Source organism: Hippocampus comes, unplaced genomic scaffold (genome assembly GCF_001891065.2).
Source record: "Hippocampus comes isolate QL1 unplaced genomic scaffold, H_comes_QL1_v1.1 scaffold126, whole genome shotgun sequence".
In the NCBI taxonomy this organism is placed as follows: domain Eukaryota; kingdom Metazoa; phylum Chordata; class Actinopteri; order Syngnathiformes; family Syngnathidae; genus Hippocampus; species Hippocampus comes.
The window spans coordinates 273,806-292,581 of record NW_017805409.1 but is presented as its reverse complement, the minus strand read 5'-3'; the positions used below and the strand labels follow the sequence as shown (position 1 = coordinate 292,581).

General features: G+C 45.5%; 1 protein-coding gene and 1 long non-coding RNA gene across 8 annotated transcripts in view; one reads left to right on the top strand and one right to left on the bottom strand.

Moving 5' to 3' along the window:
- Nucleotides 1-188: 188 nt before the first annotated feature.
- Nucleotides 189-18,776, bottom strand: part of slc12a7b (solute carrier family 12 member 7b) — a 26,706-nt gene continuing 8,118 nt past the window's right edge. For 2 of the 7 annotated variants that reach the window (XM_019873778.1, XM_019873780.1), the window contains exons 2-26: nucleotides 13,987-14,081; nucleotides 13,111-13,242; nucleotides 12,575-12,721; nucleotides 10,792-10,846; nucleotides 10,584-10,714; nucleotides 10,263-10,504; nucleotides 9,954-10,165; nucleotides 9,492-9,659; nucleotides 9,303-9,401; nucleotides 8,838-8,895; nucleotides 8,248-8,422; nucleotides 8,054-8,172; nucleotides 7,843-7,941; nucleotides 7,409-7,528; nucleotides 7,186-7,290; nucleotides 6,888-7,056; nucleotides 6,606-6,801; nucleotides 6,219-6,388; nucleotides 5,968-6,099; nucleotides 5,724-5,831; nucleotides 5,312-5,428; nucleotides 4,234-4,409; nucleotides 3,648-3,662; nucleotides 2,689-2,822; nucleotides 189-2,294 (exon numbers count right to left, since the gene is read on the bottom strand). In XM_019873778.1, the coding sequence (XP_019729337.1) occupies nucleotides 2,203-2,294; nucleotides 2,689-2,822; nucleotides 3,648-3,662; nucleotides 4,234-4,409; nucleotides 5,312-5,428; nucleotides 5,724-5,831; nucleotides 5,968-6,099; nucleotides 6,219-6,388; nucleotides 6,606-6,801; nucleotides 6,888-7,056; nucleotides 7,186-7,290; nucleotides 7,409-7,528; nucleotides 7,843-7,941; nucleotides 8,054-8,172; nucleotides 8,248-8,422; nucleotides 8,838-8,895; nucleotides 9,303-9,401; nucleotides 9,492-9,659; nucleotides 9,954-10,165; nucleotides 10,263-10,504; nucleotides 10,584-10,714; nucleotides 10,792-10,846; nucleotides 12,575-12,721; nucleotides 13,111-13,242; nucleotides 13,987-14,081 (3,266 nt within the window). In that variant the 3' untranslated portion in view covers nucleotides 189-2,202. Of the gene's footprint in view, nucleotides 2,295-2,688; nucleotides 2,823-3,647; nucleotides 3,663-4,233; nucleotides 4,410-5,311; nucleotides 5,429-5,723; nucleotides 5,832-5,967; nucleotides 6,100-6,218; nucleotides 6,389-6,605; nucleotides 6,802-6,887; nucleotides 7,057-7,185; nucleotides 7,291-7,408; nucleotides 7,529-7,842; nucleotides 7,942-8,053; nucleotides 8,173-8,247; nucleotides 8,423-8,837; nucleotides 8,896-9,302; nucleotides 9,402-9,491; nucleotides 9,660-9,953; nucleotides 10,166-10,262; nucleotides 10,505-10,583; nucleotides 10,715-10,791; nucleotides 10,847-12,574; nucleotides 12,722-13,110; nucleotides 13,243-13,986; nucleotides 14,082-15,950; nucleotides 16,166-18,776 lie in introns of those variants that run through there. The other 5 variants (XM_019873782.1, XM_019873784.1, XM_019873783.1 and 2 more) reach the window with 4 other exon arrangements.
- The window catches only part of LOC109518118 (uncharacterized), a 12,790-nt gene continuing 10,396 nt past the window's right edge, over nucleotides 16,383-18,776 (top strand). The window contains exons 1-2 of the long non-coding RNA XR_002168668.1: nucleotides 16,383-16,542; nucleotides 16,768-16,875. This is a non-coding gene — a long non-coding RNA (uncharacterized LOC109518118). The remainder of the gene's footprint in view (nucleotides 16,543-16,767; nucleotides 16,876-18,776) is intronic.

Sequence of the window (18,776 nt, the reverse complement as noted above, 5' to 3'; positions counted from 1 at the left end):
GCTCAGCATGGTTATCACTAGTCTTTCATTTTAGCTGTTGTGAGTTTTTATTTGGTTGTCTTCGGGCAGGAGGCAGGGTACACCCTGAACCGGTGCCAGCCAATCGCAGCAATTTCATTTTTAGTTATTTAATAGTAACTTTGCAGCAGAGCGAGCACAATAAGACCACAGACGACTTCGCTTTTATTTCAGCACTTTTTAATAGTTACTCAGAGAGGCACAAATATAATTTACAGGGCTACCGTCTCTACGCGTGCTCCCACAAAGTGACTTCCTGTTCCGTCCAGTGACGGCCACCAGGCGTCGGGCAGGACGAAAATAAAGCAGCTTCTTCACTTCTCAGAACACACAGACACGCATATGCACACAGGTAGACGCACACACGCGTACACGCAAACACCCATACACGCACACAAACACACACAACTATGCCGCTTGCCTCATAGAGCCGAGGCTTTTCCCCCCCTCTTTTTTCCCTCCTTAGTGAAACTGCAATGTGTGTCCATATTTTTTTTGTGTGTGTGTCTTCAAGCCTCCGTGACACCTTTGAGGTAGATAACATTCTCCAGTCACCTCCCAGTTCACTGAGTTGCGAAACAACACCTCCAGCACCCCGGTCAACTCTTTTGCACCATCTTTTGTTCAAGGTATTAAGATTACATTTTAGTGCCACTGAGCACAGCAACAGAATTAAAAATAAACTTGAATAACATGATTTTGGTTTTAATTTCTCAAAACGAGACAATGTTTATAGCGTAACTTCTTTGTGAGGCTAAAAATGACAAAGAAAGACTGTAACAGTGTCATGCAGCTTTTTCCCATGTACCTTGCTTGCTTCAAAAGTTTGTTGCTGTATTCGGAAGGTTGCATTTCAGGTGGGTTGAAAAAAAATAAAAGCTGTACTGTAAAATGGAGCTGTCTTCATTTACGCATACTTGTTCAAACTGCCACTTTTGATAAAAATCAACAGACACGCAAAGTAACAGAAGTTCAGTTCACGTAAGGAAAAACTACAGCTGCTCAACCATACGACAATTGAACAAAACACAACAAAACACAAAAATATACGAACATGACCACTGGACTCACAAGTTGGACATTTTCAAGCAAAGACGTGCAGGAAAATCCAACTTTTATCACTTAAAAAATACTGCAAATTGAAAGAAACTGCGGAGCGGACAAATGCCATGGGGAAATTTGAGTTTTGAAACTTTAAACGGTCGCAATTTCTGAGTCACATCTATGAAAGAAATTGTTGATTTTTATGAGTTGATAATCATAATTTGGGGGTGGGCGTAACATTAAGACTTCCACAGTTTCCTTTTAAATTATTTTGGCACTTTCTCTTCTTATTCTATGGATTTAAGCAATTCAGCGAATTCAGTCAGGTGCACAAAGCTGTGTGTGTGTGTGTGTGTGTGTGTGTGTGTGTGTGTGTGTGTGTGTCTGTAAAACGGTAAATAGTGTGGTTTTGACGTGCCCTAGCCACAACGCAAACTTGTAAGATTCTGGTTAGTGCAAAAGTCTGTCAGTGTAAGATGCGAGTTGTGCTTTTGTTGACTCTTTCAATGCAGCGAAGGCCAATGATGATGTCATCCAAGAAAGGAGGAGATGACAAACGTAAATACATTTTTGGCCATTCATAGCTGAGGATGTTTGCGTGTGTGATAAACAAGCTGAGAAAAGCCAGCAAAGGGTGGGCTTCTCCAATCACACAGCTGCAGCACAACAACTCCCTACGACGTGTTTCACTTCACCGAGCACACAAAACTCTCTTGGGCCACCAAAGAGTAAAAGAGACTACGAGGTGCAACATCACAGTCAACGCCGAGTGTTGACAACATGACAACAACGAGGGGAAAGAAGGTGAACAAACAAAATAACCTCGTCACGAGTTGAATGAAAAATATAAAGTGTCTCTATGCGCTATTTTTTGTTGCTGTTTTTTTTGTAGCGTGGCCTCGCGTGCACCCGCCTCGCTCGCGAGCGAGCCCGCAACATCTCTCCTCCTTTCCCAAGCACCCGCTGACTAACCATCAATCACTAGTGATTCCGCCATCCCATCTTAATAGGAACCCAATTAAGTGTCCTCCCTTTCAAAATAAATGCCTGGTGACTGATATCCAAGGCGACGGCCCATAATATACAGAATGGGGTGGGAGGTTCTTATTGTTTTTTTTGTTTTTGCCCCACCCCTCCCCTCTAAGAGTAGATTGTAATAACTTCCCGCCCACCGCCTCGGACAAGCAGGACTCGGTTCAGACCCTCCAGCAAAACCTCGAGGAATTCCATATCTGAGAGGAAGGAAGTGAAGCAGCATATAACGTTTTAGATAACACGATAAATCAAACAATCATGGTGACACAACATTTCTACGGAATGTTTCAATTTCTAATATTTGAGCAGCATATGGTCATCAAAAACGGCTCGCAAGACTAAAATGTTGCTTTGGCGCAATCTGGTGGTATCCATAGGCGATGCCAAACCTCTTTGGGGAGGCCAGTTCTGTCAGCGAGTAATTGACATCGACCCAAAGAGGTTTGTGGCCGAAGCATAAAACAGCAAGTAGGTGAGTTTTTTAGTCAGCAATCGAGGCCCGCCTAGCATAAGCTAGGCCCTGCTACAATTTGACGTGACTTAAAAAATAATAATTTTTCGGAAGACGAAAAGGTACACATAAAAGGATACAGTTCTCGTCTCCTCCCCGGTTCTTGGGTGGTCCCGGCATGTTGAGCAGAACCAGGTGGGCTCCCTGGGACTTGTTGACCACCACCTCGTTCAGTTTGATGGCCGTGTGCATGCGGCGGACGTTGGTCTGGTTTCTGGGTTAACAAGACGAAGTCAGTACAGCGCTTTTACACAGTCACCGGTCAAATGTTCATAAAATACGAATCAAAGACGACGCACAAAAGGTTGACAGTGTAAGACATAAAAGCGAATCACCAAGTACAGTTGTGGCCATCGGATTTAGCTTTGACTCTAATTTCATGTTTCACTCATTATGTGGCTTTCATAGTGTTGGTCATGAGCATTTAGAAATTGAGGAGTTCCTTAAAAACTAAAAGGTCTGAAAAAGGGGTCAGCATTGCAAATGCTGACTTTTGTCACATTTAATTACAATTTAAAATAAAATTAAAATAAATTGATTACTGGTATGTACATCGAATTATTCTTTGTCAAATCAGCAAAATTAGTCATCACGGTGGTTGCCAAAAACCTTTGGCCTCAACTGTATCAGTGAAGCTTGGCTTCACACGCACAAGCACACAAACACAAGTCTGAGTGTCGATGTCAACGCTTGTCTTGACGCTAAATGATGCCAACACACACCTCGAAACCAAACTGCATGAAAATGATGACGCTTGTTCACAAAATTCAGCTTTCCAGATAAAGACTCGCATTTGACTTTTGTTTTTTCACCCTGAGAGTTCATTTCAATGCCCATCCCGACTCCCAATTTTACATTTACTCCACTAAATGGCAGATGGAAAGCACAATTTTGCTCACGGTCATATTAGCTGCAAGTTAATCGAGGTATACTCATGCACGTGCGCACGACACCAACACACACATGCACATGCACGGAAGGACACTGATTAAAGTGGCACACACGCATGCGGTCTCGGGGCCAACAGAATGCAACTTACAAGCTCCCCCACTCTCTAGAAGGAGAAAAATGGGACAAAACAAAGACAGCCTTTAGATGCATCTAAAATCAGCCCCGCTACTGGCCACGCAAGCCTCAAAAGTCGCACTTGGCTGGCCCGTCTGATGTCCAGCGAGCCGTGGAAAAGAAAAAGGTGTCGCTCTTTTAGGGAGACAGTCGTGTGAGGACTTAATGATGATAGACAAGGAGTTAGTCCACATGAGTGGGCTGAGGGGGCTAGCCGTGCACTCAGACTGAAACGGCCGTTAAGGCACACACATGCGTGCACGCTCACCCGTGCAGCTTGAATGCTCATGCCGTGCAATCTTGACTATTTCACATGATTTTTTTTGTTGGTTTGTTCCTTTTTTGGTGTCTAGTACAGAAGCATCTCAAAAGTTGAACGCCCCTGAGAGTGTCAAATTCGGAATTCAGCCAAAATCTTGAGGGGAAAAGGGATACAACACCTCTATGTATGACATCACACAAGACGGTGTTCTCTTTGTCGGAAATAAATGAAAATGGCTAAAAACCTTCCCATGAAACGTCTGCTGTATTTGAGGGATCACCAGCTAAAGGCAACTTACGGCTTCATGTTGAAGAGGTCTCGCATGGCCACGTTGGAGTTGCACTCGCGGTTGCGGTTCCGCTCTGTGAAAAGCTTGTCCTTGGTCCAGGTCATGTGAACCCGATCGGGGACGGCTTCGGACTTGTCGTTCATGGAGGCGCGGGAGGCCGTGTTTCGGTCATGGATCAGTTGGGCCTGGCGGAAACAGACGTGGCTTCAAGACACAACGCCGAGGGTTGGCAGACAGGAAGTCCGGCAGTAAAGAAACGAGAATCGAGGATACGTGCGATGCGTAGCACAAAGAGAGAAAGAAAAATCAATGTGCAAGAGTCATGAAAATTTCATGAAAGAACGCCGGGAAGATGGGATGATTGCCCGAAATTCAGAGAAGGAGCAAACATAAAATGTACTGAAGGGATACAAAACAGAGGAGGAGGATATGGAAACGCACGACACATGACACAGACCACCATACAATATAAAAGAAACAAGGCAAGATAATGGACCACATTCCCCCGCTATTGATCCAAATGATTTCTTTATAGTCCTCCCAAAAATTTATTGACGTTCACGACAACATTGCACCGACACCTATATCGCATCATAATGACCGTGGTTAGGTCATAAGTGCAGGAGGGGGCGGGGTAAAACGGCGCAGTGACTGTGTATGACCAAAATGGACAGTATTGTTAGCTCAAGTGGAGGTTAGACCAACCAGATCGTTAATTGAGAGAAATAAAGGAGCACAAATTAACCTGAGATGGTGTAAGCTCCATTTCGGAGGAAAAAGGAGTGAGGTCAGTTTTGGGAACAATACTGTCCAGTCTTTCGTCAAGGGGTATTTGGGGTTAGATTTGAATGTAGGTTGGATATCAGATGGTCTCGGGCGGCATTCTTGGGAGCGTGACAGGTTGGTATTCACAAAGCACCACAGAGCTCTTGTGTTGAACTGCGCCATTATTATTTAGAACGCACGTTTTGACGGAAAGTACTCTTGTGGTATCGTCGACACACAGGCTGCACGGTAGCCCGTAGATGACACTTTGTGAAACCGGGCCACTAAGGGGACAGTGGGGTGGACAAAGCAAAAGGACTACCTCATCCTCCTGCGTGTCCTCCGTCGGAGAGGACTGCCGGCTGAGGCTTGCGCCCTCGGCAGCACCTTGGTTCTTCCTCCGGATTGAGTTACGTGATTCGTCAGTGATACTCTGAATCTGAGTAGTAGTGCGCCATAGCCCCCCGAAAGGTGATTGCAGATAAAAAGCAAATGGGACCAACTGTCAAAAAGGGCCACGGACTGTGATGACGGATGGTAAAGTTGAGACCTTAGTTTGATTTTTAACTGATTGTCGAGCTCATCTGAGCTGATGTAATGTGATGTGATGATGCTGGATGTGTGCCATTTATCAATGGGGAGCAAAAAAAAAACATATAATCAAAGAGCCCAATTCGGTCAGTTAGTAAACTGTCAATGGAGTTAAAAAAAAAAAAAATGAGGGATGGTGGTACCTCTCGCTCCCTCTCAGTCTTGGATAGCTGCATCTGTTTCAGCATCTGAGACCTCTGCTCCATCACGAGAGTCTTCTCATAGGTGAAGGCCGAGATGTCATTATCATGCTGCACGCAGAAGAAGGTTCGGTTCAATGGCCGATTTCAACGAGCGCAACCTCGCCACGGGTTCTCTTCGACCGCCTTTTGCAGAACCGTCGTGTTGCGTCACAATTCACGGAAACATGACACACGCGGGTCTTACCATTTCCACCACTTCCACCTCTGCGTTGAGCCGCAGGTGATAAAGGAACGTTTGGAGATCTTTTTTCATCTGGATGCTGTTGTCATCCATCTGGGCCACGGTGAAAATGCGCATCTTGCACTTTCTCCACACCTGAAGGACAGTTGTTGAAATATTTGTAAAAGATGACCTTTATTGATTGTATATTGTATCTCCGTCTACTTTCCAAGCCTACAAAGCGAAAGAGGAAGTGTCACGCGTCCATAACCTACTTTGTGCTGTCGCAGCAGGAAAGGCAGCAGCATCAACAGGCCTCCGTCGTGAACCACCCACCACACGTCGATGGTTCCCTCGCCGAGGCGGTCTTGATTGGTGGGGAAGCTGTCCACGTTCTTCGCGACAAGCAAGGCCTGGTGCGCGGACGTGGTCTCCCGCACCGTCTCTGGGAAGACAAGGACGGGGTGAGAGCAATGACGAGAGCCTTCCCAACCGTGATGGAGAAGCAACATCCCATTATTCGGCGGGCGTCATCCCATTTGGCTCTGCATATTTCATTCAGACTGGCACGTGAGCCGGAGCCCAAGCCGGGATGTGAGCCGTACTCCAAATAATTGATTTGCATTGGAGCTTTGCCATCATCCTCGGCGTCTGCTCTGTACCTATGAAATTCCTCCACGACTGCGGGTCATTGGACTGCTTCCAGGTTCCCGGCCAGGCCATTAGGACCGTGTTATGCTTCATGCCGCCCAACCCGGCCGACTGGATTAGATGGGAGACCCCGTCTCGGAGGTTGGAGGAAACGACAACATGGCAGAAACCCTTGGTCCGCTCTGCCGTCATGGAAGACTTGATGTTCTGGAGGGAATTTCAGTGAAAAACACATGAAATATTCGTCCACAGTGTCATGAATTCTCCTCTTTCGTGGTGGTCTCCTGTCATACCTGCTCGGCCTTTTTTGCTTCGGCTTCCTTTGTGAGAAAAGTCCCCTCCAATACATTTCCCACGATGGTTAGGCCTTTTCCGGCCTTCAGCTGAGAGGTGAACGACAGCAGGCGCGGATGCTTCACCGCTTGGTCTGAGTCCAGATTCAACAGCACCAAACACTGAGGCCTGGATTGATGGAAAGAGGAAAGGAATCACTTTTTGCTGACTTGCATATTTCTTAAGTTTGGCCCATCAGTCACACGGTTTCACAGATGCCACAACGTTACATCGATGCTGACTCAGGCTATGCTGTACCTCCAGTTCTTGGTGTGCGGGGGAGCCTCCTCTAAACGAATGAGGGCGAAACGGGCGGCGTTGAGCGAAAGGCCGCGGATGCCGTCGCCCCACTCCTTTTCTGCCCTGCGCAGAAATAATGGAATACAATACAATACTCTGTGTAAATGGCGCCAGGCGTCTTCTCACTTGAAAAGTATTTCGGTGCACATTAAAATTGGATGACATCACCAGTCATTCTCACCCTCTGTATTCAATGTATTTGTAGATGCAGCCGGCGATGACCATGGCAACGATGGCATAATACCAGGACGAAATGAACATGAGAGCCAGGCACAAGCTCATTCCCAGAAAAGAGAGAGCCCTGTTGGAAAAAAACAAAAAAAAAAAAAACAATTAACAACTCTCATCCACTAATTTCAAAAGCCATCTATTTATAGAACGGTGCCATGCTTTTGCCTCATTGGTGGAGGAACAAATAAACCCATTTCGGAATGGACAGCTGACGGCTTAAACCCGGAGCAAAGTGATGACATTCTCAGGACACGAGGGGGAATTTTCCACAGGCTTTGCTGTGGAATTAATCTTAATGGGGTTGAGTTTGTGTCCGGGTGTGAATGAAAAGCGAAACGGATCATCAGGAACATACAGCAGTTGGCATCATAATAAATCACTGACCAGTGGTAATATTTGAAGCGCGGCCTCCAGTTTGGGGTTCGAAGTAAAGTCTGAACGGCGCACGCCAGGTTGACAAACAGGTAGCACATGAGGAAAAACCTGCATGAGGAGAACAGATCCCAAGATTCATTCATCTGGATTGCCATCTCGTGACCTCCCGCGTCGAGGCTCAAGAAGCGGGGAATTGAAAAGGAGGCAGCGAGACACCCACATGGAGAGGATCGGCGCCACGGCATCCAAAGAAGCGATGAGTATTCCAATCTCGCAGATGCCGGCGGTCAGTAGGAGAGCCCAGGTCGGCTCTCCGTTGGCCTTTCCGTGACCAAATACCTAAAATGGTGCATGGCGAAAGTGTGGAAGGCGAAGAGATTGCTTGCACCGACTGCCCACGGGTCGGTGTCTTACCTGTAAGAAAGGTACGATGCCGTCTCGTGCGATGGCTTGCAGCAGGCGTGGGGCACCGGTCAAACTCTGGAGCCCCGCGCCACAGCAAGAGAAGAAGGAGCCAATGACAATGACCCAAGGTGAAGGCCACGACAGCGTGCCAATCACAAGGTTGCCTTTGACGGAGTCGCCAAACCTACCAAAACAAAAACAAAACAAGGAATGCGTCGCTGCATAATGTGTTGGAATGGCATGTTGGCAGCGCTCCAAATACCAGGAGACAATTTGAACTCTCAGGGAAAGAATGCACTCTCTCTTCACTCCATCTTTGTTATATCAGTCTTTCTCTTTTCATCGATACAAAATGATGAATTTGAAGCACTGTCGTAAGTCTTCTGAAAAGCCCAAAAGACTCATAAGCGCTGGGATTGAATTCTCATGAACAATAAAGCATCGTGTGCTGAACGAACGGAATGAAGAAATGTGAACCGGTTTGGTCAAATAAATGACTCGAATCAGCCGATTTTGAAACGCGCGCAGGATGTGGCAAAGTGTGTGTGTGTGTGTGTGTGTGTGTGTGTGTGTGTGTGTGTGTGTTTTCAAAGTCTTACTTGTCTCGAAGTAAAACGCCCTCAATGCAGGCACCAAAGAGCACCACACAGGTGAAATCTGAGGCAAACTGTTCAGGAGAATACGCTCTCCATAATGTTGTCGTCGGATTTGATTTTTTTTTTTTCTCATTCGGGCTTGATTTGTGCCACCACAAAACTGTTCCAGGGTCCGCTGCTATTTACACAGGTTGCACTTCATGCTTCCACCGAGTTACGCTTTCACAGTGTGATGTGTGACAGCGTTCTTAAGCGCTCACTGACTCCAACTATACAAGTCACTTCACAAAATTAACAATCTCGCTATTTTCACGGATGTTTCAAAAAGTACAGTGCATTGCATTACGTTACGCAAGCGTGGTCGATGGAGTCAACGGAACAATGAAGTAAGAATTATGTGTTCAACCGGCAGAACTGATTATCGGTCTGACGAACTCTAGTCTCAGAGTAAGAATATTAAAAGGATACATATGATGGAGGTGGTAAAGATAGCCAGGATGGTTCCAACTGGGATGGACCTTTGGGCATCTCGCAAATCACCCGATCGATTAGAACCGGCCATGATACCTGAGAGGTCACAAAAACAAAAACGCCTTTGTAAAAACATGAGGCCCACCGCTGAACAACCTGTGGGTGTTTGGTTGGTAGCGCTCTCACCAGTGACAGAGGGGAAGTAGATCCCGACAAGCAGCGTGAAGAAGGAAGCAATGTCATTGACGACATAGGGCAGGTCGATGTCCTGCGTGGGATCGCTTCCTCCAACCGATGACAACTTCTTGTTTTCAACCAACATGCCCAGCGGCCCATATTCCGACCACATATTTTCTGAAATGGTCAGCGAAAGAGAAATTCAGAAAGAAAGGCCTTTTTGAAACCTTCATTTTGGAAATGTAATGACCATACATTCAAAACATCCAGATAAACGAATCTGCAAGTGAGAAGCTAAGTGTTTATTTGAAATAACAATGAAAATAAGGGTTAAAAAAAACAGAGCACATGCAGTGAAACAGAAATGAGGGCTGTATGGCCAACTAGGATTCACGAAAACACCCTCCAAATACAAACGACCAACATTTTCACACACCACTCAAATCAAGCAAGCGCAGGTTGCGTTCACACCTGAAATAACCCCACTGGTAAGTCCCGGGATGCCTTGAATCTGGGTCACGTTGTTGTTGAGGAAATACTCGTCGCAGGTGGCGTTGAAATCAGGGCCGTTGCAGAACAGCTTCCACAGCTGCGTGGTGGCAGTCACATTATCCACCATGTCCATCTTAAGACACTTGTCGAAGTTGTGGTTCTGCAATGTGCGGTTTCCCAACATGCAGACGCTATGTCAAGAAAGAAGAGAGAGCAAGAGTCCGTCACGCTACTTGCATGCTAACTCAACCACTTGAATCTGCGAAAGAAGATGTACGCTTGACGCACGGGAAGTCGGGCGGCTCAAAGATGGTCTTGATGACGCCGGCGTAGATGGCGAGGATGGAGAGAATGACACAGGCCAGGAAGACCAAGGCAAGTTTGTTGACATATTTGACTCCCACAAAGACAACCACGGACATCAGCGTCAGGCAGCACGTGCCGTAGACGCGCATGTTGTTCAGGAGGGCGTCGCCTTGGTCCTCCTTCTTTTCCGCCACAAAGATGGCCGCCTTCGGCACAATGTAGGTCTGAAGGGGAAGTGGAGGAATATTTGTTACGCAACACCGCGGTCAAAAACGACCCCGGCCGCGTGGCGTGTTTCCTCACCAATAGAATCTCAATAGTACCCAGGATGTACATGGAGCCCGCAAAAGTCGTACCCAGGTAGAAACAGAGACCGACAGCTCCACCAAACTCGGGGCCAAGTGATCTGGAAATCATATAGTAGGAACCTCCCGCTGTGGGGGGGGAAAAAAATTTAAGTTGGGAAAACGTTTCCAGCGAGTGATCATGAACGAATGAGTCGGTATCACACCTGGCACGACGCCGTTTGTCGCAATTGCACTCATGGAGATGGCTGTCAGCATGGTCTGGAAGGAGAACACGGGAACAAAAGCTCACATTTGGTCTTTTGTCCTTATGGACGAATTGTGGACTTTCCATCAAAAACAACATTTGGCTGTCACCTTGAGAGTGTCACTACTTTTTTTTTTTTTTTTTTCCATGCTGACATAATGACATAATACACAGAGTTGGAGTCTTTGGGTGGCTTAAGCCATCATTTCGCCTGTTAAAAAGCATCTTGAAAGGCTTACGCGCTAAGTCTCTTGGATTGGTAATGCGTACAAGCTTTTCCCGTGAAATCAGTCATTGTGTAGCTGCAAAACGCTCGTCGGAAAATCACCCGAGAGCCTCTCAATGAGAGGAAGGACAGGGCACGAGATAACAGTGACATGGAGCTGAAATTAACTTAAACAATAACACATCAAGAGGGGGGCGGACACGTGAAGGTGAGGTCATGGAAAAGAAAAAAAAAGGAGAAAGAGCGATAGGGAGAGCAGCGAGGACCTGAGCAGCGCCCGTGACTATCCGTGACCAAGATAAACCTCCGGCTCTTCGAAGACCATCCGGTTTAAAACGGCAGACAGGCTGGAGTAAAGCCAATTACCCGTTAATTTTACCGTTCACTTCCTCCTAAATCCCAAGCTATACAACTTGACTTGCACTCTACCAGGAACGCCTGACTTAAGATACCACAAAGAAAAGTAGTCAGAGCTTGGTATATTTACTTCACTTGAACAAAGCAACCATGACTCTCCTCTAAGCTAAATACAGTAAATTCTTCCACAACTTTTTGCTCTTGCCCCCCTACACCCTCTCCGAAGGCTATTTATTTGGACTACACTGCGCAAACTATGACCTACGAGCACACGGACCGTGTAAACAATCCAGAGTATGTGGTCCAAGTAATCAAAATGAACATTAATCTATTTGACTAAGATCAGCCTTCTTTCTTCTACCTATTACGTAACGGCAACGAACCTTTCAAAGCGCATGCGGCCTTGCCGTGGGAGTTGAGTGTCACGTCCGACATTTAAATCTCATCAGAGTCCGCGACATCTGCTGTGAGCGACTCTTTCACATCATCAATACATTGCACACATTTTTTTTGGAATGACGAAATAAGAAGATTGTATTTCCAATCGGTTGTATTTCGAATATCATTCGTAAACCGGTCGTGGCAAAGTGTGAATGCGATGGTCACGAAGTGTAAGGGAGCGTGTCTTCGAGAAGGCGACGCAAAGCATTTTGCTGAGATTGCGCCCGAGGTTTCTGCATGTACTTTCCCCGATTAATCGGAGGTAATCCATTGTCTGACGCGGGATTGGGAAATTGCGGCAAGTGTGTGAGAGTGCACATCGCAGTATTTCTGACACTTTGCAGATGGTTGGGGATTATGCGTTGCGCGTGGGGAGTGGAACGCTTCGTCCTTCATTAAGGCAGACAGACAGAGGGAAACACGCACACACACACACACACACACACACACAAATTTATATAATCCTGCTCGTGACTGCTCTAAATCTCTTGATTAAAAAAAAACAAATGTTAAGAGTGGGGCCATATGACGAGTCTTGCGAGTGCGGATGACATGAGTTGAAAAGTTCTCGATCGATGACGGGCCGTCACCGATCCATCTTGGTCTCTTAAAGAATAGCAGCTATAAGAAATTTGGGGCGGGAATTTGGGGCCATCTCTTCCAGCTCTGATGCACCAATGCTGCACAAATGCGAAACACGTTTTGGTTGAATACTCACACAAGAGCAGCACAAGCCGACTATCGCCAGAGACTCTAAGATGCCGGCCGTGCCGACGATCCAGGTAAGGCGTAGAAAAAGGATGACTCCCAGAATGTTCTGGAGGCAGGGGAGATAGACGCCCATAAAAGTTCCCATTTGAGGACTCTAGACGGAGGGAAAGTAAGCGTCAGATAAATACAAGCGTTGAAAGCAGGTCGTGGAAGAGATTGCGAAATTACACCCGGTCATTACAACAAATTTTGTGTTGACAAAAAAAATAAATAATCATAATAATTGTACACACGCAGGCTTATGCTGACTCAGTAATAAACTCAGGACCAGACTGTTTATAGATGATGACCGCTGTCTCATGAGCGAAACAACGGGGTCACGGGTCAAAGAGGGAACGTGCATTCCCCCCAGATCAATAAGACATTACGAGTCATAGGTTGCATTATGCTCCGCAAGTCTAGAAAATACATAATCATCACTCGCCTTACCCACCGAAGATTCAAACATTGCACAGAGAGCTTAGGGAACAATTTTGAAGTCACCTTGATGGCTTTCTTTTTGGAGCCCTCGTCGTCATCGGCCTCCTCGTGTTCCTGGGCTCCCTGCGTGAGATTTGTGTAGTTTGCCAGTTTATCGAGAAGCGATGACACCATGGGGTTGCTGTCCATCTCCTCCTGCAATTGGAAGAAAGCTAAGAATCAAGGTGAATGTATTTAAAAAAAAAAAAAAAAAACAGACCGAGACAGGACGTCGCTCAGAAAAAATGAAACTGATAAAACCCAATCCTTGACAAATGTCAAAAACAAAAACGCAAACCTTTTGGCAAACAGCAACATGACCTGATCAGGCTTACGGAGGGTTTATGAAGTTAAGGTTATGCCTTCTAATTAAATCAATACAAAGTCCAGCGATCACCAACCAGCAAGGTTAGCCAGAAGGCAGAGCAACGCACTTGGCAGCGCCTCAGCTGGATCGAGATTTCAAGGTAAATAAGCTCATTCATATTTACATTGCTTAACGAGGAGAAAATTTAATTAGAGTCCAAGAATATGACTTCTTTGTATCAGTGGAAACTTTTTGCCTTGTTCTGACTAGAAAGAGAAGCTCCAGATGAGAGAAGAAGCAGATTTTCTCAAGATGTGATGTTACTTTCGTTTCTTATGCGTTGTGTTCAGCCCAAAATGGGGCCAGAGGTGGCGACGGCGAACATTGTTGACTGACCACCCAAGTGTGACTATGAAACACTGATCTTGTGACCGAGAACTACCTTAGAACAATTGAAACTTTTTTTTTGAAGTGGATTGTCTCACCAAAACACATAAACACAATCTGTTTCCCCTGTAAGGTCGCCGTAAAACTTGCTTCTGCCAGGCAAACTTACATTGTTTTATGTAGGAGGCCCAAATATGGGCGCTTACCTCAAAAAGTGCCATGTTGGTGCCATCGTAACTGCTACTCTTGTCGTTGTCTGTGTTGTTGATGAAGGGGCTGTTTTCCTTTGGGACGCCGTCACCTGTACAAACGCAAAACCATTTTGTGTTTAGGCTCACGTGTCAAACTCGAGGTGCGGGGACCAAATCCGGCCCTCCATGTTGTTTTATGTGGCCCGCGAAAGCAAATCACATGTCAACTTGTGTGAATCTTGCTAAAATCTGTTCCGAAATGTCAAATTGTCATGTGTAATAAAGACTGTTGAGATTTTGCAATAATTTCATTACCCTGTTTACACTCCCTTTGACAAACTACGATTGTTAAATGGACAGATTTCAAAACTAGTAATCCATCAATTTCTTGTGTACAATAATGAGACAATTAAACATTTATTTGGTTCCAATGCCATAACGGCCCTTCGAGGGAAGACGTAACTCCAAAGTGGCCCTTGACAAAAAATTGTTTTACACCCCTGGGTTCCGGGCTCCATCTGACTGGTGTGTTTCACCTTTTTCACTCTGTCAGCACTGCATTATTTGGTAATCGATCAAAATGTATTCATAGATTCAGCTTACATCTCCATCATGATATACAGTAGCGAAAAATCCATGATTCTTCCCATCCCTAAATGGTACTCCAAAGCATGCGTGGTGCTACACTGGGGCTCGGAGGGGCAATAGCTCAATCCGAAATCTGTCTAACCCACTTCAGAAACTTAAGAGTGCTGCTCAAATTTGTCATTCAGCTATTCAGAGTGCACCAAAAATGGCGCTGGGCAATAGGCACTCTGGTTGGGGACACTGTGCACCGGTGCTGGCTGCGTTCCAAAACTAATGACAGCGGAGTGCACTCTACCACTCGGAACACACCCGTTCTCAGAGAATTTCCAAAAGCGCCGTAGGTTAGAGTTAATTAGCTTCCAGACCATCTCAGCAATGAAAAACCAAAGTGAAAAAAAAACACGTTCCCCTCAAAATCCCTGAGGACTAAAAACGAAGAGGGCAATTGGAAAAATGAGCTAGGTCCAACTCCTGAGGGAGCACCAGCCACGGCTCGTGATTGTGGAGACTTCAAAATAGTGTGCAACAAGCATTCCCAGTGGACCACAGCAAGGTGGTCCGGGCGTACAGAGATGTGTTTCGTCAAAACTGAGCCATAAAAATGAATATACAGGAAGACCGATTGTTATATGCGATAGCTTGAACTTTCTCCTTCAGTTTTGTATGAATGATGACATCTCTGATTAAAAGAGGCACCGAATAGATTGGGCTAGGAACAGAATCCATTAGCTCAGTGCTTTCTGATCGGTACAGGTTTGACATCAGGTAGCGGGAACATTGAAGATCCGCTAATGGTTAGGTCAGCTTCTCTGGTCACTGTGGTAATAAATGACCGGGCATCCTATTTATATCGGCTAAGCTGTGCACTGTGATGATGCCTAAGCTGCCTAACGCTGTCAGAGTTAGCTCATGGCGCACTCTACAAACATAAGCGAGTGACGATACAGTCAGCATGCTGGAGAGATGACAACTCCCAGATGTCAAGAATCAAAAATCACTCCCAACAAAATTAAATTTATTGGAGGATTTAGACTCGGCCTTTGTGTCAGCATGATCGGCATTTTTTGTTCAATCAGTACAAAAAAAAAAAAAAAACAAGCCTAAAGTTCTATGTAAGTAAAAAAATATAGCATCAACCATATGTAGTACTGCAGTATATATTGTAGATTATTTGTCAATGACAAATGTTGCAGTCGTCAACAGTCGAGAAGCTATTAACAAGAATCATGAAACCAAATGCACACAGTCAAGTCCGAAATGATTTGACATATTATTCCAAGAAGAAAAGAGACACGCAACTTATCAGTATATCACTTACTTATGTTGCTAAAATATAATCGTGTTCAGTCAAGAAAAAATGCAGGATATTTGAAAAAAAGAATTCAACTCACCCCTCCGACGAGAGCCTCCCCTGTGCTCCATTTTGAGGAGCAGGGCTTAAAAAGGTTCACGAGAGGAGGGGTTCAAACAGTGGTCCCAACGGAACTCCAGTAATAGGCGTCCAAAGTATGGCGATATTGTTTTGTGAAGTGCAGAAGGCAGGAATGCTGCCTGTGCTGTGTGGATAATGTGAGGATCAGCTATTTCTGTGACTGGGTATGTGCGTGTGTGTGAAAAGTGGCCCGTGATGACGATGTCAGCGACAGCCATGGCTCACAAAGCACCCGTTACCCTCCCACCGAGACCGGCGTGCACGAGCGCCCTCACGCACGCTCACGCGCATGCGTTCCCTCAATCACGCTCAACTACTCACATTAACACTCGAGTGCGTGTGTGTGAACGCACAAACGGAGTGGGAGGAGCAAAGACAGGAAAGCGGAAGGCTTGAGAAAAGCAAGAGTGTCAGGACACGAAGGGGCGGATGGAGACATGCGTTGAACCGAAGGGATGATTGTTTCCTGGATCAGCTGTGAAGAAACTTCATCAATCAACTGCACTTCCATTTGCCTCGATTGCGTCAAGACTTCAATGACTTGATTATTAGTGAGTTTCTCGTGAGTTTTATTATGAAGCTATTAAAACATGCGTTCGAAAATTTTAAATTAAATAGTTCCTTCAAAACACATACGCTGACAGGAAGTCGTCGGTCTGCTCAATGACCCGACTTTTGTTTGAGCTGCTCATTAATCTTTCTGTCTAAGAGCATGTGAAGTGAACTCAAATCACTTAACCAGATTAGGCTAATCCTGAACTTTTTATAAAACACAGAAGCCACACCGGGGCTACGGCACAGAGCAAGGCCTGGCTTTGAGCCACAGACTCCCTGAGTGTGGGCTTGCGCTCGAGGCTTCTGGCCACGGGCGACCTATCAGTCAGGTGAGTGTGTTGCACCATGCTGGGGCACACTGGCTTGTTTTCAAGGTGAGACACTGAGTCATGACTCCCTAGCCTTCTACAAAGAGCACAGCTAGCACTCATCACTGAGCATCGGGAAAGCATGCGATGACATACCCAGTAACGCATACGTTTGTGTTTCAATGATGATGAACTCGCCCTTAACCGAATTCACAAACTAAAATGTCCACTAAACTCACCAGCCTGTGTGACCCGTGCACATCTGCTGAAGAATCATTAGATGTGTCAAGGCTTGAGCTTTGGTCAATCAAATCACTCTGTAAGAAGGATTTAATCGTATCCAGCTCCACTCAGTTTGGTGTCAGATGGCATCAATTTCAGCGTGGCTAAGTGCAATGCATGCCTGTGGACGTTCCACTTCATGATATCCTCGGCCCTTAAACCCTAAAGCAAATAACAGTTATGTAACACATGAAACAGTGTACTGGTGTCTCTTCGGGGTTTTGGGTTCAGTAGACCTCAGATAGGACGACGGTGATTTTGAACTGTTCATGATATCCTCGGCCCTTAAACCCTAAAGCAAACAACAGTCAGTTATGTAACACGTGAAACAGTGTACTGGTGTCTCTTCAGGGTTTTGGGTTCAGTAGACCTCAGTCAGATAGGACGACGGTGAATTTTAACTACAAGACTCACGTGACTACATTCATGCGACATCAGCTAATTACTTGGATTAAAAATGTCTGTATTGTGTTCATCCGAGACGATTACGCAATAAAGCCCACACACAAGCATTTTTATCACCTTGAGTCTTTTTCTTTAAAACAGTCATTACCCTGATATTGGCCTGCCTATAAAATGAAAAGAATATCCACAGCAAGTACAATTGCATTTCGTTTGTTGTTATAGCTGGTTGCACTGGAATATTTTTATGTTTAATATTAAGCACAAGTCAGTTGATTTCATTGATACCATTTTACTTGGCTGATTCTGAATCGGTAAACACATTGAACTAATTCAACTACTAAATCGCTTGACGCCGGCAGAACGAAAAATCCCCCGCCAGGCAGTCATTGTGCAGACGTGCCGTAGCGCGTCGCCTGCAGGCCCAGCTTTGCGCGGGGGGGCTACGGCTGGCTCAGGGGAGAGGGCTCGAGAAAATTGATGCTTGCCGGACTGGTCCATTGCCACAAGATGAGACTGTAGCGGGATTGTGCATTAATGCATACAAGCCATGTATAAGCCATTTACCAGGAATGGGACATTGTGATTTTCTAGGAATTCTATTTATGAACTAGTATCAGAAAATGTAAACACAGACAAAAAAAAAAAAAGTTTTAAAACAATTGTGATAAGCATTAGAAATTACAGTCTACACGCCCAAAAAGAGGAATTTGGGACATCCTGGTGTCCAAATGAAGATAAAACTCCAGTGACATTTGAACTGAATTCAAATGAATGTTTTATTTTTGCAAAGCAGTTCTTGACAGACTGATCTGAATTGTAGTTTTGAGCCTAAAATACAGAGGTAAAGGGAGGAATTCGAAGCGGAGTGTGTGTGAGTCTTATCACACAGACCACATTGACAGAAGGGAGCTGGTGGTGGGGAGGGACGGGGAGGGGCGGGGGGTCTGTGAAATGGAAACAGGAAGTAGAAGTCAGAAAGAGCTGAACATTTTGACTTATGGATTTTTTTCTTCTCCACGCTGAGACCAAAGTTTGCATTGTTCATATCTGTGACTGCTCAGATAGATGCAAGCCATAAGAAGAATACAAGTCATTCCAGCCAGTATTTCAAACAGCTGTATGCACAGAATTGTCCTTGAAATGACTCGTCCAAAAAGATGATGAGGACTGAGATTTTGCCAAGAGCATCAGAGTAAACTCCACTAGCAGCTGAACAATCACCTGATGTGGGCTCC